Source organism: Limulus polyphemus, unplaced genomic scaffold, assembly GCF_000517525.1.
Source record: "Limulus polyphemus unplaced genomic scaffold, Limulus_polyphemus-2.1.2 Scaffold3535, whole genome shotgun sequence".
In the NCBI taxonomy this organism is placed as follows: Eukaryota; Metazoa; Arthropoda; class Merostomata; order Xiphosura; family Limulidae; genus Limulus; species Limulus polyphemus.
The window spans coordinates 58,628-69,855 of NW_013669145.1; the positions used below are offsets into that span (position 1 = coordinate 58,628).

An 11,228-nucleotide genomic window follows, 5' to 3' on the forward strand; every position below is an offset into this window, starting at 1 on the left:
TTTGCTTTACTTCTTCATTTAGTGTTCTATGTTTTAAGAAAGATAAGTTTAAGAACTTGTTTGTAAATAGTAATAATCTATATATGTATATAATGTATAATAACTGAAATGTGACTAGTCCATTAAAACACAGCCAAGAAGGTCACTTTGTAAAGACTAATTATTATCAAATTCTGATTCCCATCGAACATATTTGTTGTTAGACTAAAGGTCAGTTTTGTACCATTGGATACTGTAACATGAATGCACGTGTGCTGCATAATTGTAACTTCTGTATTGTTAGCCAGGCATGACTGGAAGGTCATTATAATGAAAATATTATACATATATAAATGTATAGTGTTATGAGATTTAAGCTATTTGGACTAAACATTTGTGTTATTGTGTTATAATTTGTAGTCATTCTAGAACAAAAAAGTATGACTTATATCCTAATTCCTAATTTTTTTATGGTGGTTACAAGGTCAGTCAAATTGACAGACCCTGTATAGCTAGGGTAGAAAAAATAACAGACAAAATATGAAGGTTTACTGAAAACAAATGTTTGCAATGTATTTAGCAGGTTTTAGAGATCACACACACAAATACTATTTGAGATTTTTGGGACGAAGAATAGTTTTTTAATCATGGCTTGAAAATCACTTCGCACTTGGACTAGTAATGAAACAGACTCAATATTTTGACAAACAAATCTTCAGTAAAAATACTTCATTAAAAAATCAGATATTCTGTGTACAAAAGACTTGGAATCATTACTAAAAGTCTACCAAATTTTGTGAACATACACCTACAGCATTAAAAGTTATATTATAAATACTTAATGTGTGCAAATGTGTATAACAACTCATGTATTATATACCAAGACTATCGCGAAAAGGGTTAAAGCTCTGGGTATAACTGTGGTGATTAACTGCGTAACATACATTTGTATATACGTTTGACTTGTTTTGAATATATTATTTTAAAACAAGTGGGTTGTGTGCTGTCCATTTATTGTTGAAATTGATCGCCAACTACTCACAGACATCTACTGTAAAGAATCATGGCTCTATAAAAACCTGACAATTTATCTATGCAGTGAAAAGCTTATCTTATGTGTTTTGTTCTTTAAATCAGATTTATGTACCTTAATATTGAAAATTCTTTGAGCTACTTGAGTGTAAAATATCTTACGCGTTATGATATGCTGTTGAACAATAACTTCCACTTGTTTCTTCTTTCTCTGAGTTTTCACTACACAAAGTTTAGCACCTCTATAGTCAGAAAAAAAATTAAACATTTAACGTATCAAACACTAACACAAGACCTACAAACTACTTGTAACACTATAGAAGGGAAAACGTTTTTCCCTGTTAATTCCTTAATAAAGAAAGTGTCACAAAATACAATTAAGCATCTAAGAGATATAAGTTATAATCCCAAATCTTGAGTTTTATCAAGTGTTAGGCTGTTCTCCACTTATCAAAAAAAGTCTATTGTTCAAATGTGCCTAACTTTTTCATTTAGTTTTCTACTCATTCGAAATAGGTAAGATACAATCCAACTACTTTGACCTATTACAAATATTACCATAATATTTTTTTGCAAGCAAAGATCATGTGTTTTGTAGCATATGGTAAAGCATTAAACATTTCACATCATTCCATACATCCCATAATTCCATGCAATGTAAAACGATATAGAAAAACATCCATGAGCTTCCATTATAATATTTTTCAGGCACCTTACAATACCAAAGAGAAATTAATGTAATACTTATAGTTTAATTGATGCATTATGGAAATGTTAACATTTTCATTACCTGAAAATGTATTTCTGATACCTACTCGCTTCTCACACAGACAGCTTCTTTCCTCCTGAGTTTGCATGTTCTGCCAAAGAGGTTTGCAATCACCAGCCTTGTGAAAATGCCCACCTAATTTCACGTGAAACCATGTGAATCTGCACCATGGTCTGATGCAGAACCCTCCACCAACAGGAGTGCAACACATCTCCATGTGCAGTGACTCCCTCTACATTCGTGCTTGTGAATCCTAATCCTCTAATGTGACATTAAAGATATGTGCACCAGGAAAGTGGAGAAGATGGGTAGGAATATGTGTGGAGGTAAGTATCTATTCGAAGTACATTTTCAGGTAAGGAAAATGTTAGTTTCTGAAATGAATAATTCTGCACACAGAGAGCTAGAATCTCACACTAAGATGGTGGAGGGACTGGTGCAAAATTTAGTTAGATAAGTTCCATTCGGAAAGTGTTCAAAGGAATTTAATGAAGTGTGACACTCTATGGCAGGGGCTTCAAGGGGCACACTTGTGGGAGATCGCATCTCGTCTTATCTCATCCAGGGTTTACTCTTTGCCCATGTAAGAGAATATAAGAATGTATTGCATAGACAGGCAGAATAGGTACATGGCCATCTGAGAACTTGCAAATAAACTGTCAGACAGCCAATATGTGTAGTGAGGCTGTGATTTATTTAGACTATATATTGTGTGTTTACCTCCTATACCATTAGAACTCAAAGGGTCAAAACCAGCTGGGGAAGGCATTTGTGATAAGTATCCATGCTCTTCTCCACTACACGCCTCATACCAGCTTCGGGAGGAGGGCACTGTATAAAATCATGTTTGTATGGATGCTTATATAAACCTCTACTTGACCATAAGTCACTGAGAGCACTATGCCAGTTGTGGGAATAGGATTGGTGAGTGATGTATCATTGGTGCATATGGTGTATTCACATCATCTCTACAGGCCCCATGCCAGCTGCAGGAGAAGGACACTGTCTGATATACACCACTACTCAACATCAGTCTCTATGGGCTGATGGGCTGCATGCTAGCCTTGGGAGTAGGGAGTTTTTTTGTTAGTACTATGTGAAATGGACAGGCAGTAGAGGTAGATTGTGATGTAACATAGTTATATATTTGGAGGACCTGCACTACACTCTGTTAGGTCTCAACAGGTAAGGGTTCTCCATCACTTCAGTGACTGGGAGATAGTAACTCGCAAGGGTCTCCCATGCTCCACTCAATGGGGGAGGAGAATTCATGTAGGGGAGACCTGGAGAATGCCTGGAAAGATTTTATTACTAGTGAAAGTATAACAGGTGACCACGAAACCCTATATTTAAAAGCCAGCAAACACTAACCAGAGAAGAGGGCAGAAACAGTACTTCGATGCTGACTTTTTTCTATGATAGTCCATAGAATGGGTACAGTCTGGAACAAACATATAATATAGCTAGATATAGAAATACCACGATGAAATCTCAAGTGGCCTTGCATAATACCCCTTGTTTGATGCAGAATTATGGGTAAATATACTCTGGGAGGCAACACTAGCCACCTAGTGGGATTCTATAGTGATTGCAAGGTGAGTAAAATTCTTTGCACACTCACCTGCCAATAGACAGAAGGGAGAATTGGAGGAAGTCTAAATCCAAGTGAAGGTGAGACAGCCAAGTGAAGCAGATAGTTGGTGATGATAGGGCAAGTGGTAGTCTACATGCCAGCCTGGAGAAAAGCATCAAAAGTCAATGAATAAGAACAACAAGAGAATGTGGGAGGTGATGACTCTGATGAGAAAATGCACCAGATAATTTATGTACATACACCCCCAAAGAGGTATAGATCAGATGGATGATCAGGTGGATCCATCCTGAAGAGTGGAAGGAGAGATAACTCAGGTATAGGAGAGATATCTAGAAATAAAAGGACAATGATTAGAATCCTTAACAAAGGAAGAATTTATCAAACAACAAATGGCCCAGACAGAAGACAGGAATCGGTTTGGTACCTGAATGAGCACAGATAAGAGATATTGTATGGGAGAAAGGCATGACCACTGAAACATGATACATACCCCCCAATGAGACCAATGGGGGAAAAGTAGAAAAATATTAGGTGATCACCAGCTACTGGACTGGCAAGTTAGACGTCAGATGGATGGTTTAGTGAACATAAGACTAGGAGTGGGAGAAGGGCTAGGATGATGTACAGAACTGGTGGGTCAAGAATTAAAGATGTGAGGGAAGTGATGGTGGGTAGATGAAGCCCGTGATATTAGAGAATCATGGACATCACCAAGTTAGGTTGGGTGGTGAGAAGAGGCAAAAACAAAGGTCCTGGGGAAAGATGGAAAGGAAACAGCTTTGGGATAGGAGAGTATCCTTCCAACAACAAATGAACCAGAGAAGAAGAAAAATGGCAGAGGAGGTGGAATGGACCATGGAAGCAAAAAAAAGGAGAGATTGAGATTTCCGAGAAAAGTCATGAGGGGAACAGATAATGGCTACCAACATAAGGTAAAGGGAGGAGAGGTACCAAGGTAGGGTAGTAGTAGACAGAAAAAGCAAGCTTTAGAAATAGAAATAGCAGGCACAAAAACAGGGAAGGGAAACAAGTGGAAAGAAGAGGAGCATGAGGTCTCAGCTGCATAATGAACCCCTCCACACAATGGAAAAAAAGAACTTCCACCAGAAATTGCATGAACTTGTTCTGTGTGAGGAAATTATCAACTCACATCAGCATCAGAAATATTTTCATAACATTGTTAATTCATATAAAGTTTAATAAACTCAATCAAGTAAGAAATTGAAATATAAAAAAATGTTTACAAAAATTGCAAACTAAGCAAAACTACAGTGCCAAAGAAAAGAATGAAGATTCACGATCAAGAATGTAGAAGGAGCAACTGCATATGGAGGTGTGTTGCACCCCTATTGGTGGAAGGCTCTGCAGCACGGTGCAGTGGCACTGGTTCATGTGAAATTAAGTGGAAGTTTTCACAAGACTGGTGGCTTACAAATATCTTTGGCAGAATGTGCAAACTCATGAGGAAAGAAGACTCTCAGTGTCAGAAGGTGAGTATTTGTTTTGGAATTTCTTACTCTTTGGTGGGAGAAAATATTGAAAAAAAAAAGCAACACATTATGTTTGCATAAACTCTTATATAAGAACGTCTAACAGACACAAGAACAAAGTATTGTGAAAGATCATCCACCACCAATAACCTATATTAATGTAAGTATCTGAAGAATAGGATAATAAGAAAGGAATTCCCTAAAAATGGTATAAATTCCAAAAAACTCTAGTTTGTTTTGATACTTTAACTTACCTTTCACTTAAATCAGGGTTGTAATAGACTTTAACTAACCCATTACTGCAGCCAACAATGATTTCATTAAGCTTTGGATGCCATAAGCTTCTTATAATTCCCTACAAAAGAAACATATGATTATATATTAACTTTATTATTTACTTCAATAATATGTTCAGCAAGCTGCAACATAAAACCAAAAGATGCCAAACTTCAGTGTTAGATGTTTATTTATATTAAAACTTTTTCATTTTATCCAGCATAGTTTTTTTTTAATACATACAAATACAACACCTAACCTTAAAGGTGCAAGTCCCCTTTTCTGTAATGTTAGAAATGTACGAATTGAACGGAAAAAAAGGTTGAAGATACATCAGACAACCATTCCTTACAATGCTGACTGTAACATGTATAAAAAATCATATAACAGATATGATGTGAATAATGAGACATTTAAATTCAAATCATTCAACAACTAAAATATCTTCCATACACATCACAAACAATTACTGGAAAAAATATAGTCTTTTTTGTTGAGAATTTTTCATTAATTGTTTATTACTAAAAATATTAGTTATTTACCAATTTGTCAGATTTATGTATAAAATGAAGAAAACAACCATGAAATAAACACTAACATATTTTGAAAGATTTTTCAAACTATAAGAAAAAGATATATGTATAAATCAAATGATTATATTATAATGAAACTTACAGCATCAGAAACCTCTATTTCATACATTTGGTGGAAAGTGTCACAATCTAGAAAAACTAGTTTCCCAGTAGTATCTCCTTTTGTTAGAGAGACTCCAGTGAACAACAGCTTATCATCAGGACTAAACATGCAATCAGTGCTGTAAAAACCAAGTAGTTTAAACTATAGATCTCTACAGAAAGAAAACTATTGGATAGTTGTACGACCTCTATTACATATACTAAAAGAAAACAATGTAATTATTTACTAGTAATTGTCAATGCATATAATAACCTTTGTTGACTTAAGCACAGTATATTAGATTCCTGTCATTCTTTGGCCCAATTCAACACTAGAAAAGAATGAAAACTTGATTTACTATCTTAAAGTGAAAATTTAAGTTAATTGCTTACACTGGATATCTGTTGAACAAGTTATCTGCTGAGTTTAACGGATGTTTGTAGTTACGAATATCCCATAGTTTCAAGGTGTCGTCACCTATAAGCATGTAAAAAAATAACTTTATCAAGCAAATCAAAATTGTATATTACTTTAATAAATGTCATACTCAAAATTAACTAAATTTTACTGATATTAGATCTCAATTGGTATCTCATGAGAACAGCTACGAAGTCTATCTCTGCCATCTAGTGGACAAAAGTGAAGACTGAAGTCTGATAAAATTAGAATTCAATTGTTTTTTAAAGATGGGTGTTCAGCATATATATAAAACAAAAAGAATATAATTCACTTTTATTTTAAATTGATCTAAGTGGAAGAAACCTCATGTGGATGATTTGCCTCTACCAAAGATTATACCATTCTTTGCAGAGTTGTAGGACAAGAACTAGCATTAACCAAATATGTTTCCAAACATACTGTTGGTTTGAATGTTCTTTGTAGTCAATATGAGAAAAACCTACACACTGGATAGGTGAAATGAATAAAATGTGTCAATGGACACTATTAAGTTCTTCACATTATATAGCTACACAATAGCAGATATAATAAATAAACTTAACATTCCAAACAATACAATACAATATCAGAATAGTAAGTTTATTTATGAAATACATGTTTGTTTTGATGATACTAAGAAAGAATTAAATGTAAAACTTGGTGTATAGATACAGTTTCAAAGACATTGTGACTGCATCTGTCACTGATAAACAATGTTTGAAATAACCATAACCATTAGTTCAGCTGCAATAATTCTTTGTGCCACAAAACATTATTATCCAAAGCAAATGTTATTTAGCAGTAACCATTTGGAACGCTGTTTTACAATATAAAACCACATAAATTACAGCAGAACACTGCAACTTCTACTGCCTCTACAAAATCCTACTAAGATAAATAAACACAAGTAAGCCTGCTATAGACATAGTGGAAGGGAATAATGGTTTTTATGCAAACATTTCATTGAAGTAAATGAAGTCCTCTTTTTTTTTTTATCAGAACAGTTTCAATTATATGCTGCAAACTCAAATGTTACTAGATATAATAATTTAATTTCTACAATATAAGCAGAACATCTAGGGTTTGTAGTTTCCAAATTGCACTGGCAGTACCACTCTTTTACAGGATGAACATCAAAGGTCTATTTCATTTACATGTTATCAGGTATCTGGGCTTGACTTTAGGCTCTGTTTCTGTGACACAGATGCATGGTAAGATCCATCATCACTATGTATACATAGTAAGTTGTGTTTTTCTGAGTTATTGTTACCATGAATCAAGTTACAGTTATTACATATATAGAAGTTTATTTAAGGTTACATTCTGGAAACAATTCAACTAGTAACAGATAAATAACTTTTTCTATAAAACAAAACAAAGTTGCAAACAATAAGTTGCTGAAATGAGAACTGTTATACATTAGTTTTTAATTCTTTTAAGTCTTTACATTCCAAAAAAAAGAGGTTACGGTGTTATGTTTTCCAATAGTCTATAAATATATAACTGAGACAGATAGTCACATGCTTTGAAAAAGCATTCTGAAAAGACTAATAATTTGTCAAAAGTCCAGAAATTCTCGTGACTTCTGTGGGCATGTACCCACTATCTATTGTAAAGGGAAAAAACAAAGATACAATATTCAATATTCTAACAGTAAGTGAATACACACACTGTACAAAGTAACCCATTATTGTGGATTTAAACTTTATTTTTTACAGTAATGATATGTAACAGTTATAATGTCAGGATCTTCTAGACTGGTGGAGAGTAGAGAATTACAAGCCTTTCACCAGTGGATACTATAAACATCTGATTTTAATCAAATGGTTATCATGCTACACATCCGTTGAAGTTTCTGTGTTTCAGGTATGTGTGTGTGTGAATTAAACATTAGGTCTAAAAAACTAATTCACAATAGTAATTACTAAGTATACTTTTATCACGTATATACCATAAACCCTTACATGATTCATTTATCTATATTTGTGAGTGTTGCAAGTTTGTTGTACAGTTACTTATGAACATTAAGATATTTTAAGGTCTTTTCTTTCTTCATATTTATTGTTTATATTGTGATCAGGAATAATATCGTGACAGAGTAAAAGGCTTTCATACACATGCAGTATTATTATTATTTCAAATATGTATAAACTGATTCAATTTCTAATCACGTAAGTCTTACATCTTGGTTCATGGTACAAACTTCAAAGTTAGTGGTTAAATAAAAACTTATTATGTGATGAAGAACTTGAGTTTCTTATTACAATCCAATTTTTTCCCCCTTTTAGTCCAGTATTTAGTGTTTTTTACAAGAGAAAATAACTTTATCAAGTTTTTAGAAGATTATGTCTAATCTCTCTGTTCAAATTACTTACAAAATCAACCTGTAACTGAAATACCCAGATTTAGAATTTTGTATTGATGTATATCTTTCACATGCATTTGTTTCAGATAATCCAAACTTCTAACCCTATTTCTAATTTGGTCCCCTCCCTTAATTGTTAGTTTTATTTGGAGTGGAAAAATATTTAAACTTCCTGCCAGTATAAATATAAATAAAATTTGTCAACAAAAAATGAGACCCTAAAATATATGCTCTTTGTACATGTTTGTTGCATATTTTTAGTTCAAATAGTTTGGAAACAGTGAATTTGTGATACTGGTAATGTTAAAAAAGTGTAAATTTAACTCACTACAATTGTTTTACAACTTTCAAGTTTCTAAAGTTAACAAAATCATAAATATATCATTGGAAAACTTGTTTTATTTTCTTACTCATAATCTATTTGTCACAAAAATCCCTTTCTTCCTCATATGGATTGCAAATTTTTACACCTTCCTTTGTTGCATCAGAAGTCTTGTAATCACGAACCTTCCATCAATCCAATTACATCATGGCCTCGGTTGTTTAATATGTAATGGTAATAAATTTATTCTCCTGCTCGTTTGTTTATTTTGTTGAAGTAATTACTTTGGCATTTCCTTTTCCCTTTACAAATACTCCTACTAGTAATTGAAACTAATGGTATCTTATGCCCTGTCACGATTTCAGAAAAGTTAGGAGTGGTTTTTTTTGAAACAGTTGTAGATAATTTCTAAAAGGACTGGAAAGGCAACCTTAATAAAAATTATACAGTAAGAAAAATACAATCTATTCATATAAGGTTTAGTAAAGATAAAAAATAAAACAATTTATTGCAAAATTTCTTTAAAAAAATTGAGCTAGCATACTAATTATTAGTCCAGTGATTTTATTTTGCTAATAAGCATGTAGGAAACCTGGCTTTCAGGCCAATCATTACAAACATATTGAACAGCAGCAGGGTATGCAGTTATATCATGTAGTGATTTTTAATTTATTTTGTAAATTTATCAAAAACTTCTTAACCGAAGTTCGACAACATTAAATGTTGATCAAGCTTTATGTCTGTTTGAAGCTTTTATGTTTCAGATATAATTTTATTTCAGAGTCATTAATTTTTATTAATTCAAATGTAAGAGAGGTCAAAATGATGCCATCAGGCTAGAAAGCATTAATAAAAGTTTGAGAATAATTTATTTTGAACTAACTAACATTTGTTACTTTGTCTTTGTATGGAGATAATAATATTTATATAATCAAAAAGTGTAGGTTTTATATTGACTGAAAGATGTACTTACCTCCTCTTGTGGCAAAATGTTTACCATTATACGAAAAGGCTAGTGATGAAGTTTCTGTTCCATTTTGGTGAGCATTTCTTATCAGAACAGCTGTGTTGACCTGTTGGCAAAAGAAAAAAATAGTTCAAACTACTGGCAAGTATTTCTCTAGAATTTTATAAAAAACTATGAAACAAAACATACGAGTTTAATGTGATAAAAAAAGCATGGAGATTCAACCATATGTATAATATTTAATATACTAACTTTAAAATATAAGTTCAAAGTTCAATTACTTAATTGCATATTTAATATCTTGACTAAATACTTCACAATACCCATGAGAGAAAAACACAAATCAAAGTATTTGTGCTAATAAAATGTAACGTAGTTTGTGCTCAGTATTCTAATAATTATTTTTGACTTTAAGTCCACACTATATGAAATTAGAATAGAAAAGCTAAATCGTAGGAAAGGTAAAGAAAAATATTAAAAAATACTAGAGGTAGATATTTTCTTACATTGAAAATGTATTTCCAAGGGATACTTACCTCCAATTACACAAAGCTATCTCGATGTTCATCTGCTCTCTAAGAATTGCTAAAAAAGTTTCACCATCAGTGCACTAGTGTATATACCCCATCAATTTCATGCCATTTCTGATCATGTATATATCTTGTGACTACTCTCCACCAATAGTATTGTGCCACATATACTGGTGCAACTAGCTCCCTCTGATATTCCTGCTCAATCTTCACTTTCGAGAATTGGCAGGCTCCAAAAGGAGAATACCGACAGTGGGGATGAAGTGTGTGTGATAGAAGGTAAGTACCTAAGGGAAATACATTTTCAAAGTAAGAAAAATGTTAACTTCCAATATGGTCTTACCTCCTCTGACACAAAGCTAGAATCCCACATTGCCAAGGTGGAGGGGCTGATGGAGGTGCACAACTATCAAACTAAGTGGAAAGCGACTGCCTAGAATGAACGAGTGTGCTCATAGATGAAAAAGAAGCACACCTGTGGGGTACCATATTACTTTTGGAACAGGTATGCTCTTTGCCCAGGAAGTAGGAAATAAATTCAAAATGGGCAGAAAAGGAGGTAACTTGCACAAGTGGAATATGGTTTGATAGGTGCAAGCTATAGTAACATAAAAAAAAAATAAGCTATGTACATTCTTAACCTCAACCAGGCAGACAAGGTTCCATAACTTATCTTCAGCATTAGGAGGTTGAGGATGAAAAAAAATTGTAATAACAACATTGTGGCTAGGGAATTGGTACCCCCTGGCTCAGTGATATAAGTTACCACTGTGTAGATGGGCCATACCCCC

The 11,228-nt window shown here is 33.3% G+C and overlaps 1 protein-coding gene across 1 annotated transcript in view; it reads right to left on the reverse strand.

Moving 5' to 3' along the window:
• LOC106469536 (WD repeat-containing protein 70-like) overlaps positions 1-11,228 on the reverse strand; it is a 25,824-nt gene that overhangs the window by 4,775 nt on the left and 9,821 nt on the right. The window contains exons 10-14 of the mRNA XM_013930035.2: positions 9,914-10,013; positions 6,208-6,292; positions 5,816-5,954; positions 5,119-5,219; positions 1,174-1,253 (exon numbers count right to left, since the gene is read on the reverse strand). Coding sequence (XP_013785489.1) covers positions 1,174-1,253; positions 5,119-5,219; positions 5,816-5,954; positions 6,208-6,292; positions 9,914-10,013 — 505 coding nt within the window. The remainder of the gene's footprint in view (positions 1-1,173; positions 1,254-5,118; positions 5,220-5,815; positions 5,955-6,207; positions 6,293-9,913; positions 10,014-11,228) is intronic.